This window comes from Lynx canadensis, chromosome C1, assembly GCF_007474595.2.
Source record: "Lynx canadensis isolate LIC74 chromosome C1, mLynCan4.pri.v2, whole genome shotgun sequence".
Lineage (NCBI taxonomy): Eukaryota > Metazoa > Chordata > Mammalia > Carnivora > Felidae > Lynx > Lynx canadensis.
In genome coordinates this window covers 30,489,672-30,508,917 of record NC_044310.1, presented here as the reverse complement: position 1 = coordinate 30,508,917, position 19,246 = coordinate 30,489,672, and the positions used below count along the sequence as shown (strand labels likewise).

The following is a 19,246-nucleotide window of genomic DNA, read 5'->3' as shown; positions in this document are numbered from 1 at the left end:
ACCGATCGCTACAGTTCTTTCTCCTGCTCTTGCTCTCTGCCAGACCTCTCTAGCATAGTTCTGGCACCATCAAGCTCTATATACTTCCTTCTCCTTACCCTGTTTTCTCTGCATGTCCTTTTAGATAGGTGAATTCTTTGCTTCAGCTAAAATTGAAATTGAATTGCGTCAACGGAAACTCACTACTGCAGATTTCTAATGCAGCTTCTCTTCTCCCCAGGGCTAACAATTAATCTGTAACAAAAGATGTTTTTTTGTAATGATTTGAAACTTCCTCCTGTGGTAAAGCCACAGTAACTCCCCCATCTCTGAGTCCGGAGGGATTGATGGCCCAGAGCATCATCTGCCCATTCCTCATTCATGTGTATGTCGGCACAGTCCTGGTGCTAGAGTGAAAGGCGCAGCTGCCTTGTAAACCAGGAGCTGAGTGTGATTGGCCAGGGCTAGTCTGCGGGGATATGGTTCTGGCAAGAAGCCAGAGGGACTTCCCCGCCCCAACTTGGCCTTGGACCCAAGCCAGAAATAGCAGCTGGGAGCCGAGAACTTGTTGAAAGGTGCTTAGACAGGGCACAGAAGCCCAACAAAGGACTCAGAGGGGAAAGGAAAATATAGAGTGGCCTGAAAACAGGTGCAGAGCTTAGCCAAGGCCAGGTGTGCTGTGGATGCTGCCTGCACCCTCCTGGTCTCACCTTTCCGTGTGGTGGCAGGTGCAGCCCAGGCCATTTTATGATGAATCTTATTTGTGGTTGGCACAATCAAAAGGCCAGCACCTGCCAGCCGTTGGCATCCTAAGGACTTTGATGTTTTTGTCCATGGGGAGATGCTCTTTGCCTTTAGGCAAACTGACTTAACCTAGCGGTGGAAGGCAATGTAGTGTGTCTATAGATGGGGGAGGCTACCAGCGGAGACCTAACATGGTTGGCTCCAGTGGATGAAACGCCTGTAGCTGTACCCTAGGCGGTCTCCAGTCTCCTGTCCATTCAGAAGTGTTTACCAAAGGGTGTTTTCTTGAATACTCCTGTAGATCTGTTTCCTAAAAGAAGGGGGCTCAACTAGTTCAATTTCAAGGCTTTCTAGTTCTCAGATTTAGTGGCTCATTGGCTGATAATTCTTCTGTTCCCAGTCCCCGATTATCGGTATGGTGTCACTGAGTTTCATGAATGCCGTACTGCTGAGGGAATATATACAAACCCGAGACTAGTGCCTGTTCCTCAAGAAAGCTTTGAACTCTCTTGCCACAAGAGCAACATCACTGTAAGATGATAGGGAACTTAGAACAGGCATTTACTTCAAGCTGTTAGTTTATTTACTCCTGTGATGTGTTGTCGTTATATCACTAGAGCTATTACTCCATTCTGTTTTTCTGACTGATCTGGAAGGTCCTGTCTCTGGAAGTCTGGATTATACAGCTAGACTTGTTGACTACAGATCAGTGAGCCTTCTAGGTCATTTTTGAATTGCATGTAGTTGTTTGTTCATATTTCTGGTTAGAATGAATGGCATGGTCAGCATGTTTATTCCTTTGGCTCCATATATTTCTCTTGAGGATTCTGGAGTCCTGGGCGCAGAATGGATTGTGTGTCAGAGGCTGACCTGTCACGTCTTCTCTTTGTCATTATTAGGACCTGGTCCCAGTGTCCCCCCAGTCTATGGCTTAGAAGTATCTGATGTCTCGAAGTGGGAGGAATCTGTTCTTGAACCTGCTCTTGAAATCGTGCAGAGTTTCATCCAGGTGATTATTAATCACAGTACTGCCTTTTGTCTTTTCAGAGGACTTTCCTCAGCTGGCACCTTTGTTGGTATGTCAGGGAACCAAGTTTTCTTTTCCATGGAATAGAGCAGAAGCGCTAGCTGCTTTTAGATCCCTGGAGGCTGTGTTTCTGCTTTCACATTTAGAAAGGTTGTAGCTAAAATCTGTCCATCATATCTACCTGCTCTCTGGAATGAGAAAAAGGAATCTTGGGAAAATCCCACTCCCCTTAATGTCAGAGAATAACATCCAAATCTCTTTGATTCAGTTGCTTTTCCCCCCATCTCCCCCACTCCCCCAACCCCGTTCTTTCAGGGCCACAAGCCTGTAGCTGCTCCAGTAAAGATGCCATGCAATGAAATGGAGAACAAGAGAAGTTATCACATGTGTGACCTCTGTGATCGAATCATCATTGGGGACCGTGAATGGGCAGGTAGAGTCTGGGGAAGGGCATGGAGACATCTGTTAAGGGTGGTTCACAGTGACTTCATGCAATTTAAGGTCTTTGGTAGGTTGAATGCTGGGGTCTGCTTATTAAAAAAGGGACGGGCAGATTCCTCTAAGAGCCTAAGTACTCAAATTTCATGGACACTTTCCCATATCTGTGGGAGAGTTATCTGTGTATTCTGAATTTTAAAGGAAGGTCGTATGCCCTCCAACTTCAGCTAGAGTAGATATTTTATACTGAGAGGACTGCAGTTAACTTTCCAGAGCTCCTTTGACTTTCCTGATCCTACCTCCTAGGAGTTTCTGGGCCCTTCATGTTTAGACCTCAGTGCGGGTGAGGTAGGAGTATAAGGGAAGCCAGCCAACTCACCCAGGAGACCCAGACGCAGAGCCAGCTGTGGGGAGGTGGGAGGACGTCCTCCTCCTGAGTGCACCCTTTGCAAGCAGGGTCTCTTTGGTAACTGTTAGGGTATTGTGTTGAAGTTGTGGTGATGCTGAGACTGTGATGGAGAGTGTTGAGAGGAGTGGTGGCAGCTGCCTGTCCCACACGGATAAAGATGGTGATCGGTGATCAAAGGGTGCTGTCTTCTTTCAAGGCACTCATGACCACCCAGCAGCGGCCCTGCCCTAAAGCTCTCTTTCCCTCTTGGAGCCTGGATCCACCTCTGCCACAGATTCACACCCGCACTCCCCTGTCCGATTCCTCTGGTCCTCTGGTCAGAGCCCACAAAGGCCCGGGGCCTCCAAGCCTTCAGCTCACACTGTATTTGGAAACTGGTTTAAAGCTCACTCCTTTTGAGCACAGTAGGGCTTGTACTATACCCGGTGGCTGGAATCCTTCTGTTCCGAGTACTGCCTTGCATGGGATTCTCATAGAAATGGGGTTTTCTCCTCATTCCAACCAATAGAATGATTACTTCTATTAACTGGTAACGCTGGCAAAATGAACGCCATTGTCAGAGACTGGGGATGGCTGTGATTTGCTCAAGCAGCAGAAGAAGCCTCGATTGTCGTTGGTTTATAATGATGAAAGGGGAAGAGAAAGAGAGTGTCTGATTGTTTTTTCTAAAGGAAACTTAGTGGTTCGATTTGTCGAATGTCCTTCAGGGATAGCCTTAAAGAAGCAACATTTGTGAGCCTTTTGTGAGCTTAGCTTGTGTGAGCCCTTCTATAGTGCCATCTGTCAAGTCCTTGCTCCCATCCCCTGCTGCCGTGGAGAGCCAGGCCAGAAGCCCGCCTCCCCCCACTTTTTTTTGCCTTAGGCTCTAGCTGGAGAATAAAGCTGACTTTTTCCCCCACATAAACTTTTCTTTGACTTCTAACCTCTCCTTTACTTTTTTTTTTTTTTTGCTCCAAAACCTTTAAAATGATGTTTTTAATATATATCAAAGAGCATTTAATCTAGTCATCTTCTTTTCAAATGCTTCCAAATAAGATTTCCTTGAAAAAGAAAAAATAAAAAGAAGGTTGTATGAGTTAGTTAGAGGGTGGGAACAGTCTTTGGGGTGAGAGGTCAGAAATTGATACCAGGAAGCAGTGGCCTTTCAGCTTTACTGCTTCTGTGGACCCTCCAAAGGGATCGTCAGAGAAGAATGCTTCCCGTTATCTCTCTGGAGCATTGTGTGCTTGGAGAATGTGAGGCTTTTGAGTTAGTCATTCGAATGGCTTATCTGACCCAGGCATGGGGATGTCAGACCAGGAGGGCAATGTGTGTGAGCAGGGAAGAAGTGGAAAGGACAGCTCTGGGTGCTCGGGGGCTGATGCAGACAAGGACTTGGATTTGGCATTTTTAGCTGAGTGAGTGGAAAGGTAATGTATCTGTAACAGGAAGCCCCATGCTGGAAAAGTGCATCTACAGCCCCGATTCTGGAAAATTGGGGCTCTTTTTGAGCTACAGATGAGCCGAAGAACTTACCTGCTATGTGTCCTTGGACAAAGTGCAAGTCCTCTGTGAACTTCAGTTTCGTCCTGTATCAAATGAGCTGAATAATACCGTCCTGCAAGATTGCTGTGAGGATTAGTGATGTAAATAAAGCACCCAGCAGGGTATGTTTGATGCTTCCCTTAAAAATGCTAAGCAGCTATACCAGCACATGTGTTGATCCTGTTATTGTTAAAGAAAAGGGTTGTATAGTTAATTCTTATGCTTCTAGGATTGATTCTAGAAAGTTCTAAGGAGGGGCACCTGGGTGGCTCAGTTGGTTAAGCATCCAACTTCGGCTCCGGTCATGAGGTCATGATCTTGGGGTTCACAAGTTCGAGCCCCGTATTGGGCTCTGTGCTGACAGCTCAGAGCCTGGAGCCTGCTTCAGATTCTGTTGTCTCCCTCGCTCTCTGCCCCTCCCCCATGCCTGCTGTCTCCCAAAAATAAATAAACCTTAAAAAAAAATTTAGAAAGTTCTAATGAATTGTTTTTTTGTTGTTGTTATTGTTTTGTCTCAGCACATATAAAATCCAAATCCCACTTGCACCAGCTGAAGAAAAGAAGAAGATTGGACTCAGATGCTGTCACTGCAATAGAAAATCAGAGTATTTCTCCAGACTGTGACAAAGAGCTTAAAGAGAAAGGATCCCCAGAGCAGAATGAGAAAGAGCTGAAATCCAGTGTTTAAGAGACATGTCCCGGAGCCTTTGCGCAGGTAGGGATCCAGTTCAGGAGGGAGGGTTATGTCTGTGTCCCCGTCTGGGCTGAGGAGTGCTATGCAGAAAGCCCCCACCATTTTTTTTCTTCTGTGGTGTAGTTTTTGTTTTTTTGTTTTTTTAATTTTTTTTTTTTAACGTTTATTTGAGACAGAGAGAAACAGAGCATGAACGGGGGAAGGTCAGAGAGAGGGAGACACAGAATCTGAAACAGGCTCCAGGCTCTGAGCTGTCAGCACAGAGCCCAACGCGGGGCTCGAACTCACGGACCGCGAGATCGTGACCTGAGCCAAAGTCGTTCGCTCAACCGACTGAGCCACCCAGGCGCCCCTGTGGTGTAGTTTTAAAGTCTCATGTTCTCTGTCATGGAAACAGCAGGTCTTGTTAGCTTCTTGTTTGGCTGGTGTGTCTGGTAATGATGATTTGGGGAAGGGATTTTTTTCCCCTTTTAACCTTAAAGGTTCTATTTTTAAAAGAGGTGCAGATTGTACTTTTTTATACTTGAGGATCTTTCTGGTAATGAACACTGAATTCCCTATATCCCTTTAGAAAGAAGTTTTTATGTCCCTGACTCTGGCTAAAAATATCTCCTTTCCAGATACTTTTATAGATGACGGAAGTCTTGTGAGCCACAGATCAGGAGTTCTGGATTTGAGTGAATGGGAGGAAAAGACCAGCCCCAGTGAGAAGATTAAGTGAACTCGACCAGTTCTTGGAATTCCACAGAGAAGGAGAGAAGGAGGTGGTCGTGATGTGGTGCTTGAAAACTAAAGACTTCACCATTTGTTGCACTCTTCCTGTGTGATAATTACTGTCACTACTGTCTTTCTATTGGCTTAGGAGTCTATATATTTTTTGAAAGTTAAATAAAGAAAAAGTTCCCAAGAGTCTCTTTAGTGCTTAAAAAATGTATATTCCATGTCTAGTTTATACACAGTAGGCTGTGTTATCAACATGATAGCCTTTTCTCAGTCTTGACATTCTTCATATGTTCGTGCTGTCTATTCATTATTTAGCAAATGTTTATTGAGCACTTAGTATATTCCTGGAAGACCTCTGGAGAGGGTCTTTTATTGAAGATTTGTGATTTCCAGCAACGTTGAGTATATGTATGTATTTAGTATAAAATTAAGTATTTTTGTGTTTACAGTTCAGCAACATTGATTATGTTCACAATGCTATAAAACAGTCACCTCTGTTTCTAAAACTTTTTCATCACCCCAAACAAGGCGTATCCATTAAGCAGTAACTCCACTCAAGTAATATTTTATTTGTTAAGAATCTACCATATGTGAGGCTAGAGGGAATACAGAGAAAAAATGAGACGTCATTCTTGCTTTCAGGGAGCTTTGTTCATACTGTACAAACAGCCAGTCTAGGGAAGAGAATATCTAAAGGCCATAAGAGGTGTGTAGAATTGCACTTAGGAGGGGAAGGGGTGGTGTAAGAAGGAGCATTTCTGCTGGACCTTAAAAGCAGTTCTTGGGGTGGCTGTGTGGCTCAGTCGGTTAAGTGTCCAACTCTCGATCTCAGCTCAGGTCATGATCTCATAGTTCGTGAGTTTTGAGCCCCGTGTCTGGCTCTGCACTGACAGTGTGGAGCCTGCTTGGGATTCTCTCTCTCCCTCTCTCTGCCCTTCCCTCTCTCCCCCACCGCCCCCCCCCCCCAACATAAATAAACTTTAAAAAAAAAAAAGCAATTCTTGGTTAGCCATGCACAGGAGGAGAAGGTAAAGAACTATTGAACTTGATTGACTTTTTTAAACAGTGCTGAACTCCATAGCCTCACCTACCTTTTCCCCCCCTTCTAACAATTTTTAAAAGTTTTAACTTTTTCACTAAATTTGTTTACGTAGTTCCAAAATTAAAATGGTATAAAAAAACATTCATTGGGAAATCTCACTCCCGTCTCTATCCCCTTCTCCCCCAATCCATAATTACTTTATTAGTTTCTTATAGCTCTCGAGTTTTTTTAATGCAAAAATGAATAAATACAAATATATATTCTTTTCTTCCTCCCCTTACCCAAAAAGATAGCATTTAGCACATACTGTCTTCATGTGTCACCTTACCTGTTGGCAATATCTGGGTGTGCGTGGATTTCTCCTGCTGCTGCCGGCAGGTCTCTTGTCTGGGGCCGTAACCACCTACCCTAGAGTTCCCCAGTTAACCCCCAGCAGGGTTCACCTACCTTGTATACTGAACTTCATTCAGATGCCAGTGTTTAGGCCCAGACCAGCCTCTGAGGAATTCTTGAGGTATGGCCAGCCCATTCCTTCAGCCAGCAGGTTCTCTGGAACTTACTATGTGCTTGGTGCTTTGCTAGACTCAGATGGTACAGGGGTGATCCAGGTCCACTGATTAAATAATTACAGAATTACAGCGGGTGTACAGAAAGGACACTTGCTGAAGAGCAAGTAATCTAATCTGAGGACCTCCCCGCCGGCCCCTGCCTTGGTGCGGGGGAGTGTGTGCCTGTGTTGGGAGAAGGCATGTGCTGAGGCACGTGGTGTGGCACAGCAGGACACTAGGGCAGGAGTCAGCCCAGGCCTGCAGATATGGTAGCACGTGACCTGGAAAAGCTGGGCTTCTCCACGTGACTTGGGCACCTTCTCTTCTCCCTCCTTGCCCACTCTGTGGGATATCCTTGGGCCCCTTGAGTTTTATTGAGCTTTACCCATTTTTAACTGCTTTGAATTTCAATAGTTTTTTATAGTCAAAAATTATCTTTGTATCCACCCCATGGTTTTTTTTTTTTTTTTGAATTTTAAAAAATGGTTTTGGGAGAGACAGAGTGTAAGCGGGGGAGGGGCAGAGAGAGGGAGACAGAATCCGAAGAGGCTCCAGGCTGTCAGCACAGAGCCCGAATCGGGGCTCGAACTCACAGCCTGCAAGATCATGACCTGAGCCACCCCGGCGCCCCACCCCATGTTGTTCTTTACATTAAATTAACATAGTATAATTTTCCCAATCAGTTTTTTATTAGCTACTTCAGGAGCTAACAAGGCAGGAAGCCACATGTCCCCCACTGGAAGTGGTGATAAATACTTGACTGTGGGTCAAGCAAGACCAAGCTTTGTATACTTTCTCTTCTCACACAGCCCTGGGGTGGGGTGGGGTGGGGTGGGGTGGGGGATGCTATTTCTCTTCCCATTACCCGTGGGGGAAGGGGCTCAGCACAGGAGCACAGCTAGCCAGCCCCGGAGCTGGAATCCAGGTGAGGCCTTCTCAGCACTGTTAAGCTAGCTGTTTTTAGGAGGAGCCTTAGTCACTGAAATGCACTCCACTCAAGTCGCTAAATATATTTTAAAGCTTTAAAAAAGTTTCAGTGGAGAAGCAGGAAAAACTAGTTTTCATAATCCTACCTCAAAAAGCCTTTAATCCTTTCATCTGAATGAAGTACCTGGAGGAACTCATTGCTATCTCTATGGCAATCGGAAATAAGGAATTTCTTGAAAGAAAACATCCAAGTGCCTAATATTTATGAAGTACCTACGACGCTTAAGGCGCTGAGGTTGTGCCCACTGTCCCTATTCTTAGAAACTATAAATTCAGCCGGACGGAACTCCTTCCCCATCAGGAGAGAGCTTAGGGAAGAGGAACACTCCCGGGAAATCAGCCTGGTGCCCTGGTCTGAGGCACTGCACTCCTGTAGATTTCCCCTTCTCCGCCTGCTACCTTCTGAATGACTTTGCTGTTGGGTGTAGGGAAGGAAAGTAGTTCCTCCTAGTGATTGTCCTAAGTGTACAGATGAAAGGATCCTTGGCACCTTCTTGTGCACATGGGGAAACTGAGACCCCAAACATGGATGTTCCATTGTCACAGCAGGACAAACTTCAGCTTCCCCCTCCTCTCTCACTACTACCAAGTCTCATTCCAGATCTCATTTGAGAGCTGGAAGGAACCATGGAGACTAGCCCTGGGCTATTTGTTCAGCCTGGAGGGAGGATGAGGAATGACATTTTGTACCATCTGGCCTCAGCTGATCCCCAGACAAGCAGAGCCATTTAGTTCAGGTGCTCAAGAGTCCCCAGTCCACAGCAGTGCTATCTAAATGGCTTTGATAATTAATTCCAACACTCAACAAGCTATTAGGTCCATCTACCTCTGTTGGTAAAAAGTTTTTCCCTGGTTTTATTGAGATAAAATTGACGCATAAAGTAAAAATCTTGGCAAGGATTCACACTTCTTGTAGTTTAGGCAATGCTGCTTTGAAGCGGTAGGAAATACTCTGAAAAGGGAGCTGGATTCTTAGTCTTTACAATATTTTGCTTGATGGGGCGCCTGGGTGGCTCGGTCCGTTAAGCGTCTGACTTCGGCTCAGGTCATTGATCTTGTGGTACGTGAGTTCAAGCCCCACGTCGGGCTCTGTGCTGACAGCTCGGAGCCTGGAGCCTGCTTCGGATTCTGTGTCTCCCTCTCTCTCTGCCCCTCCCTCACTCACACTCTGTCTCTCTCTCAAAAATAAACATTAAAAAAGATTTAAAATATTTTGCTCGGTTTTCAGGACTAAGCAAGGAAACAGTTCCGTCTACACGGTTTGATCCTTTGTAACCCTCAGTAACTCTTTGTATTCTTAGCCTCAGTTCCCACAAAGAGGATTTTTCCGCTTAAAACACAGTACATTAGAAACAAAACAAAAAACACTAGAAGGCAAGCTTTTATGAATGAGGTAACCTGTCTATATATTCCCAACATCTAAAAAGTCAAGTATTGGGGCGCCTGGGTGGCGCAGTCGGTTAAGCGTCCGACTTCAGCCAGGTCACGATCTCGCGGTCCGGGAGTTCGAGCCCCGCGTCAGGCTCTGGGCTGATGGCTCAGAGCCTGGAGCCTGTTTCCGATTCTGTGTCTCCCTCTCTCTCTGCCCCTCCCCCGTTCATGCTCTGTCTCTCTCTGTCCCAAAAATAAATAAACGTTGAAAAAAAAAATAAAAAAATAAAAAAATAAAAAAAATAAAAAGTCAAGTATTGGTTGACTTAAGTGCATGAACGGATAAAAGCTAAGTGGTTCTCTACATAAATGATCTGCTTTAATCATTAAATAGCCTTTAACCAGGATGAAGAAAACTTGAGTTGGTAGCCACAGGAAAGAATTTTCATCATTTGATTATCACCTGCTTGGGCAGTTAGGGCTCTTTTCTAAAAAGATGGCTAACTGGTCACTTGTAAGACTACCGTGAATACGTACAAAGGAAGCTGCATGATTGTACTGGTTAGAATAAAAGGCTAAGCTGCTCTAACAAAGAGACTCAACAATGCGGCGGCTTAAAGAACAGAAGTTTGTTTCTTTTTCACATGAACAACTCTCGTGTAACATTTCTGAAGTGCACCATCCAGGTCAGTGGGGCAGCCGTGCTCCCAGCAGTCATTCAAGGACACGGGTTCCTTATATCGTGTTGCTTTTCCATCCTCAGGGGGGCCATTGTCATCACCTGCGTGATTGAAACTGGGTCATCACTGGTTGCAGGCAGTGAGAAGGGGAAAAAGAGCGTAGAGGAGACACCCGAAACCCTAAGGCCTACACCCTGCAGTGGCACGCAGGCTTCACACTTTTCGCTGGCAAGAACTTAGTCATATGGCCGTCTACACTACCTGCAAAGGCCGCTGAGACACGTAGTCAAGCCGTGTGCCAAGAAAAAAATGCGAGAGCAGATTTGGGTGGGCAAGTTGCAGTCTCCACTAAACACATACTTGTTATCATGGAAAGAGCACCGGACTCCAGGCTGGTGTAACTAATTAGCTCTGATATCTTGCTGGGGGCAAATCTCTCTATTTCCCCATCTGTGAGATCAATGAGCTGTATGAGCTGACTGCTGAACTATTTCAAAAAAAGTAAAGCTTGACAAAAATCTTGGCTGGTGAGATTTTTTTTTTTTTTCAACGTTTATTTATTTTTGGGACAGAGAGAGACAGAGCATGAACAGGGGAGGGGCAGAGAGAGAGGGAGACACAGAATCGGAAGCAGGCTCCAGGCTCTGAGCCATCAGCCCAGAGCCCGACGCGGGGCTCGAACTCACGGACCGCGAGATCGTGACCTGGCTGAAGTCGGACGCTTAACTGACTGCGCCACCCAGGCACCCCTGGCTGGTGAGATTTTTAAAGACAGGTTGAAAAAAAGTGTAAGGAAAGAGCCTGAGCCATGGAGGGCCAATGGCCAACACTAAAGATGGTGGGAGGAATGATAGGGTTTGGGTGGCATTGTGAAATAAGTCAACTACGGGCTGTCGCTACTTCTAGACTTCTTTTTATGTGGAAAAAAAGAAACTGCTATTTGTACCTGCAGCTGAGCTCTTTGCTATCTAATATATTGTCTCTGTGACCTTTGGAAAATGGCTCAAGCAGCCTGGGTTTCCTCATATATAAAATGGAGTTATTAGCTCCATTCCAGAAACATCGTGAGGTTTAAATGAAGTCCTTTTGAAAACAGCATAGTTGTTGGCATTTCCTGGGCAATACAGTGTCCAGTAAATGGTAGGTATAAATTGGATTTATTTGCTTCACTGTGGAAAAATTGTGAATGCTACTCAAGTGTTGGTTCCCGGAAGTTGTCAGGTCAAGCTCTGACTTAAGACTGATTAGTTTAGTGGCCCATAATGCTAATGGCCAAAAACAGTGCCTCAGGCATTATCTGTCACCCAACCAGCGATTAGTTGTTGTTTGCCTGTTTTTTTAATAAAAAAAAAAAATTGTTTTAAGTAAACTCTACAGCCAATGTGGGGCTCAATCTCACGACCTCGAGATCAAGAGTCAAACGCTGTGTGGACTGAGCCAGCCAGGTGCCCCTATTGTTTTTTAACGCATATGATTTCTTCATGGGTTGGCTCATTCACTTGAACTGTGTTCTTCATCTGAAATGCTCTTTTCTGCTGCTTTTTACTTGCAGCTGAACACTTTCCTATCTGACATATTGTCTCTGTGATCTTGGGAAAATGAGCTCCTATACATCTTTGAAGACCCAAATACGATATCCTCTCCTTAGACAAAGATTCACTGGCAACTCTCAGAAGGCTTAGTTTTTCCTTCTTCTGGGTTTTCATAGCAGGTCTTTCTTTCCTTTTTCTTTCTTTCTTTCTTTCTCTCTCTCTTCTTTCTTTCTTCTTTCTTTCTTTCTTTCTTTCTTTCTTTCTTTCTTTCATCTCTGGCCGATGTAGGCCTCAAACTCATGACCCCAAGGGCCAGACAGGCTTTAAGTACTTTACAAAGAACTCATTTAGCCCTCACAGCAGCTCTGTGACAGAATAGGGTCACTGTTGTTATTAGCCCTATTTTGCAATTGAGGAAACTGAATGAAAGAGTTAAGTGATTTTTCCTGAGGGCCAGCTGGGGTTTGAAACTAGGTGGGTGGCTCCAAAGTCTGTATTCTTACCCACCATAGTCTTTTTTAAATTTATTTTTATTTTTTAAGTTTATTTTTGAGAGAGAGAGAGAGAGAGAGAGAGAATGAGTGGGGGAGGGGTCGGGGGAGAGGGGAGAGAGAGAATCCCAAGCAGGCTCCACGCTAATAGTGGGGCTGGAACCCATGAGCTGTGAGATGAAGGCCTGGGCCTAAATCAAGGGTCGGATGCTTCACCGGAGGCCACCCAGGCGCCTCTATACCCACCACATTCTTTCACCACCTTACTCTGCCACAGCACATTCCATCTCTGGCTCCGATTGGAGAGTCAATTCTGGCAAGATGTCAGTCCTATTTTGAGACAGATGTGGGACATACATTGGGTTCCCGGTGGATATTGAGGCTAGTTCCTGCAAGGCGTGACTTCGTGTCCGATCATAAACATGGCTGCTTTTCATTGAGCTCTTGCTGTGTGTCAGGCATTGTGTGTTGAGCACACGCATACCTTATCGTGAGTCCTTAAAACAAATGGACAAGCAGGGCACCTGGGTGGCTCAGTCAGCTGAGCTCCTGACGCTTGACTTTGGCTCAGGTCATGATCTCACGATTCGTGGGATCGAGTCCCACGTCAGGCACTGTGCTGACAGTGCAGAGCCTGCTTGGGATTCTCTGTCTCTCTCTCTCTCCCTCTGCCCTTCCCCTGCATGTGCCCTCTCACACACACTCTCTCTCAATAAATAAATAAATAATAAACATTAAGAAAACATTTTTTTTAATACAATTAAAGATGGACAAGGTAATTATCCCCATTTTATAAACAGGCATATATATTAATTGTGCTCACTGGTGGCTGGCACATAGTGGACACATGGTTATCTGCTGAGTTCTAGAAAGAAAGCTCTGTGAAGGCAGGGGTTTTGTCCATTGTTCACTGCCTTATCCCTGACATTTACAAGAGGGCCTGCTGCTGGCAACATTTGTTAGGCCAGGATTTGAAGCCAGTTTGGGCTGACTCCAAACCCGTGCTCTAACCACTGCGCTCCTTCTCTAAGGGCATTCCTTTAGGGCTATTTATGTTAAGATTTTATTATTATTTTTTAAATAATCTCTACACCCAACGTGGGGCTTGAACTCACAACCCCGAGATCAAGAGTCACATGCTCCCCTGACTGAGCCAGCCAGGCATCCCTAGGGCTTTCTAAATGCACAAATTATTTATATCCCAACTAGTTCTAAGAAGGAATCAAAAAAGAAAAAGCAGACAGGACTCCTGCAGAAGCAACTCTTCTGCTAAGCTGCTTATTTTAGTTAAGACTCATGGTCACAAATGAAATCAGCCAGACTCTAACTGAAGCAAAAAAGGTGACTCGGTGATAAATTTACTTAGGTGTCTTCTCAGATTCGAAGACAGAAAAGCCCCAGGCGTTACCAGTGCTACCTAATCTGATGCTGTGGAGACTCCTGTCTCCCTGCACATGGGCCTTCTCTACATGGCGGGAGAGAAATCAAGGTTGCCAGGAGCACTGAGCTTTACCGCTTAGGGCTTTTACATCAGAGATTGTGCCCACTCTTTCTCTGAGTTCAAAAGTGCCAGGACATCTTACACCCATTAGGATGGCTCCTAATTTATTCATTCATTTATTTATTGGGGGGGGGGGCGGTGGGGCAGAGAGAGAGAGAGAGAGAGAGAGAGAATCCTAAGCAGGCTCCTCCCTGTCAGCACAGAGCCCAACTCGGGACTCGATCTCACAAACTGTGAGATCAGGACCTGAGCCGAAATCAAGAGTCGATCAACCAGCTGAGCCACCCAGGTGCCCCAAAAAAGGAACAAACAGTATATGATTCCACTTATCTGAGGTATCTAAAGTAGTCAAATTCACAGAAGTAGAGAGGAGAATGGTGGTTGTCAGGGCCTGGAGAGAGGAGGAAATGTGGAGTTGTTTAATGGGTACAGGGTTGCAAGTTTGTAAGATGGGAAAGTTCTAGAAATTGGTTGTGCAAGAGTGTGACATGCTCAGCACTGCTGAACTAAATGTTGGAAAATGGCTTACGATCAAGGGCGCCTGGGTGGCTCAGTCAGTTAAGTGTCTGGCTTCAGCTTAGGTCATGATCTCACAGTTTGTGAGTTTGAGCCCCTCATCAGGCTCTGCGCTGACAACACAGAGCCTGCTTCGGATTCTCTGTCTCTTTCTGTCCCTTCCCTGCTCACACTCTCTCTTTCGAGAATAAGTAAACATTAAAAAAAAGAAGAAGAAAATGGTTTAAGATCATAGATTTTATGTTACCACAATTAAAAAAAGAAGGGTGCCTCAGTCGGAACTGAGCGTGCAACTCTTGATCTTGGGGTTGTGAGTTTGAGCCCGATGTTGGATGTAGAGATTACTTAAATCAATAAATACCCATTTTTAAAGATATTTATTTTGACAGGGAGAGCCCATGAGGGGGAGAGTCAGAGAGAAAGAGAGAATCCTAAGCAGGCTCCCTGCTGTCAGCATAGAGCCCAATGCAGGGCTCGAACCCATGAACCATGAGATCATGACCTGAACCAAAATCAAGAGTCAGATGCCTAGCGAACTAAGACACTCAAGCACCCCAAATAAATGTCTTTTTTTTTTTTTTAAAGAGTCCCAGGAAAGGGATTCATTAGCCTAGATTGGGTCTGGTGCTTATCCTGAGGTCCATCAACTAGGCTAGGGATGCAGTTTTGAAAGAATAGGGCAGTTCCCATGGAAACCGAATGGATGGAGTGGTGGTGGAGTGATTCCAAGAAGCAGGGTGTGTGGGGTGGGAGGGGAGCGCAACTAGAGAGACAAGCAGTGAGTATCCACTACTGAGTTATTGCCTTCTAGTCTAGTCAGGCAGACACGTTTTTCCTAGCAGCAAGGGTGATTATCATCAGACATGTCCGAGTCACTTCTTATAGATTCATAGCTCAGTACGGTGTTATGTATGTTTTTTTTTTTTTAATATTTGAGAGAGAGAGACAGAGACAGAGCGCGAGCAGGGGAGGGGCAGAGAGACAAAGACAGAATCCGAAGCAGGTTCCAGGTTCCAAGCTCTCAGCACAGAGCCCCACATGGGGCTCGAACTCGCGAGCAGTGAGATCATGGCCTGAGCCGAAGTCAGACGCTCAGCTGACTGAGCCACCCAGGCGCCCCAGGTTTTAACAAAGTTACGTACCTCCTTAGTCCTTGCTAAAAATCTTTGAAGTAGATTCTGCAAGGAGGTAACAGACTCATGCTATTTAAGTGACTTAATGTAGAATCGGGGTCAGTTCAGTCATAAGGGACTAAAAGCCAATTTGAATTAATTTAGATATAAAGGAAGATTTATTGGCGCATGGAAGGACAAGTCGAACAAGGAGCCCCCTTTGAAGTGCACCTCAGATACAGCCGGGCATCAGGAGCTGCTGCCGTCAGGGACCCCACACCGTCAGCCCTGACTCTACCCCTTTCTCTTCTCTGCGTGTTGACTTCATTTTTTTCTCCATGCAAACAAGTTTTCTTCAGATGGTCACTGGAAGCTGCCACATGTCGCACCTTAAAGCTTTTCCCCCCAGCAAAGAAGTGGAGCTGACTCTCAAGCTTAAAATTCCTAGGGAGAGGGCACCTGGGTGGCTCGGTCCGATTTCAGCTCAGGTCATGATCTCACAGCCTGCTTCACATTCTGTGTCTCCCTCTCTCTCTGCCCCGCCCTCTCTCTCTCTCTCTCTCTCTCAAAAAGAAATAAACATTAGGGGCGCCTGGGTGGCTTAGTCGGTTGAGCGTCCGACTTCGGCTCAGGTCATGATCTCGCTGTCCATGAGTTCGAGCCCCGCGTCAGGCTCTGCGCTGACAGCTCGGGAGCCTGGAGCCCGCTTCGGATTCTGTGTCTCCCTCTCTCTGTCCCTCCCCCGCTCATGCTCTGTCTGTCTGTCTGTCTCTCTCTGTCAAAAATAAATAAACATTAAAAAAAGATAAAATAAAATAAAGAAATAAACATTAAAAAAAAATCCCAAGGGAAGACTCCCAGCAGAATTGAATTCTGCTGTTCCCCCAGATTTCAGCAGGAGAGCCAGTCACCTAAGAACATGGCAACTCCCTGCAGAACGCTATGACTAGTGTGGCACCTGGCTGGTTCAGTCGGCAGAGCATGTGACTCTTGATCTCAGGGTTGTAACTTTGAGCCCCATGTTGGGTGTAGAGGTCACTTAAAATCTCGGGGCGCCCGGGGGGCTCAAGTAAGCGTCTGACTCTTGGTTTCGGCTCAGGTCATGATCTCACAGTTTCATGAGTTCGAGCCCTGCATCGGGCTCTGTGCTGGCAGTGCGGAGCCTTGCCTGGATCCTCTCTCTCTCAAAATACATAAACAAACTTAAAAAAATGAAATAAATTCTTAAAAAAAAACAAAAACAAAAAACTATGTGACTAGAAAGAATGGGGCTGCAGGAAAGACAGTTTTTAAGAAGGGGGGGTGGGAGATTGATGCCGAGTGGACCCAACAACAGGTGTCCATCACTGCGACCCAGAGCCAACAAGTGGCATATGAGGGGACACCCTGAATCTAGTATAGCCCTCAGTGGCACATGCTGATGGCTGAGTACTTGCCACACAAAAGGAAGGCCCAGTCTCTGCAAGGCCCGGGGACAGTGCATTCTCGGGTGTGCGGCTGGACCAGCCCCTGAGTCACCAGACATGGGGTGATGAGCCATCTGAAGCGAGATTTAAAGGAAATCATTTAGGCCCTATGCCTTCTGCCTGAGCTTCCTGGTTAATGTTTGGGGATTGAGGGATAAAGACCTTTGTATAACTGTTATTGGTGGCTTCGCAGATGCCTCTGTGTCCTACTCGATGTGTCTAATGAGGTAGAGCTGCATGAAAACCAGTGGTCTCCTGACAGCAGGTGGAAAGGCCAGCCCACCCTCCCCAAACTTTCACGGAATCTTCATATGAACTACCTTCTTGATAATAACACTCCTGGCTTTCTGTTGTTTTAAATGTCAGCATGTAAAGGGTGCGTGGAATTCAGGGATCATCTGGTTCTATTGTTTTCAAACCCCCCAACCAAGTAGCAACCTTACCCAATCTCCTAATACCTAACATAGATCGAAGCAGAGTGGCTTGTGGTCTTGGCGGGTCACAGGGACCTCTGGACCCTCTGACTCAAGTCTTTTCCTCTGTAGAACACACTTTTGAAAACCACTGATCTAGATTAGCCATTTGATTTTGCAGATGGGGAAATCAAGGCCCAGGGAGTTAAGCGGGTCACCCACAGGAGCACCAACAGTAGCAGAGCTGACTGGAACCCCGGTCTCTGGCTTAGGGGTCGTGCCCTTTCAGGCCACTTCTAGCTGTTTTGAAGGAGCACTCCAACAAAGTAGTTGTGTTTTTCTTCACAGTAGGTGCACAATACTTTCTTCAGGCGGACGAGCTGAACTAACAGGAAGGCAAGTAAGGGTCATTGGGAGCCTCATCTAATAAATAAGAGCTTCAGAGTCAGGAACATCTGTTTGTTGATTTATTCAACAGACAACGATTGCTTGCTGTTCACCATTCTAGGTGCTAGAGATGTATCAGCAAACAAGACAGTTCCTGTCTTCAGAGAGTTCTAGTCTTCCATGCCATTTCCATGGGTGTGACAAATACTATTAGAGCAATGTTCAGGAAACACACGTGATGGTACCTGACCCCGGTCAGAGGCCTAGGAAGGCTTTCTGGGGAAATGGCATCTAAGAAAACAGCAGAAAAAGTAATGGGAGTGAGCCAGGCAGGGGAGTGTTAGGGGAAAAAGGCTGGAGAGTTCTGTAGGAACCAGGTCATAGAGGGCCCTGTAAACCCTTAACCCTGAGATAACAACATCAGATGTGTTTACTGGAGAGGTGAGTCTGGGGCCAGAGACTGAATTGGCTGGAGACAGCCAAGAGGCAGACAGATGGTAAAGTATAGCAGGTAGAATTTATGGGACTTGATGATTGGTTAAATATTGGTGGTGAGGGAGAGGTTAGGGGTCAGGAATAATGCCCGCTCGGGTTTCTCACCCAAGCAGTTGATTGATGGTGGTTCCTTTGGCCAAGATGGAGGGCACCAGAGGCAGGGCAGGATTGGGCCTCGGGGCAGAGGATGAGTTCACTTTGGGACTTGTTGAGATTGAAGTGTCTGCGGAGAAGCCTAATGGAAAGTAGTAAGGAACTGGATATTCAGGTTGAGCCCAGTGAGAATTCTGGGCTGGAGATAAAGATCTCTAAGTCATCAGCATTGATGGCATTTGAAGCTGTGGAAGATGAAGTCACTGGGTGTGTAGGGAGAAGAGAAAAGTCTAGAACAGAGTTTGTGGAACATCGACAAGCGTGGAAGAGAGCTTGTATCAGAAACGGAGGCAGAGTGAGAGCAGCGAGAAACCAGGAGGCTGGGATCACGGAGGCCGTGGAAAGAGCTTTGAGAGGGGAGGAATCAGGAGGGAAGAATGTGTAGAGAAGCCATGTCTGATAAGGAATGAGAAGCATTCGGTGGATTTTAGTGATGAGGATGTCATCGTGTTAATGTTGGTAAGAGAGGGCTCAGCTGATGGTTGGAAAATGGAAGCCATACCTAAGTGGTTTGAGGAGTAAGAGGAGAGCGGCCATCGTGAGGGTGTTCTCCTCAAGTAATGAACGGAAGGAAGGAGACGGGGTGGCTGCTGGAGGAAGTTTAGGGTTGAATGAGGTTCTTTTCCTTTATTGCTGACAGACTTTCCCAGACTTAAATGCTACTTGGAAGGGATTAGCAGTTGCAAGTACTAGAAAATGGTTTCCTCCCTTTGTGAAAGATTTGGAGGTGGGATGCCTGACTGGCTCAGTTGGTAGAGCATGAGACTTGATCTCGAGGTGGTGAGTTTGAGCCCCATGTTGGGTCTAGAGGTTACTTACAAAGATAAGATATGAAAATAAATAAAAAAGAAAGAGTTGAAGGAATGTCTGTGCCAATACGACAGAGCAGCCTTCTTGATGCTTTCCACAGCTGGAGGTAAGGTGACCCACTCGGCCAGCTTGTTTGGGACTTTTGTGGTGTTACCACCGAAAGCCCGTGTCCTGGGAAACCCCTCACTCTGGGCAAACCAGGAT

General features: G+C 45.9%; 1 protein-coding gene across 5 annotated transcripts in view; it reads left to right on the top strand.

Annotated features, from left to right (window-relative positions):
* TRIT1 (tRNA isopentenyltransferase 1) overlaps positions 1-5,724 on the top strand; it is a 44,164-nt gene extending 38,440 nt beyond the window's left edge. For 4 of the 5 annotated variants that reach the window (XM_030325714.1, XM_030325712.1, XM_030325713.1 and 1 more), the window contains 4 exons: positions 1,623-1,732; positions 2,066-2,183; positions 4,640-4,836; positions 5,436-5,724. In XM_030325714.1, coding sequence (XP_030181574.1) covers positions 1,623-1,732; positions 2,066-2,183; positions 4,640-4,809 — 398 coding nt within the window. In that variant the 3' untranslated portion in view covers positions 4,810-4,836; positions 5,436-5,724. Of the gene's footprint in view, positions 1-1,622; positions 1,733-2,065; positions 2,184-4,639; positions 4,837-5,435 lie in introns of those variants that run through there. The other variant, XR_003970896.1, reaches the window with a different exon arrangement.
* Positions 5,725-19,246: the final 13,522 nt, after the last annotated feature.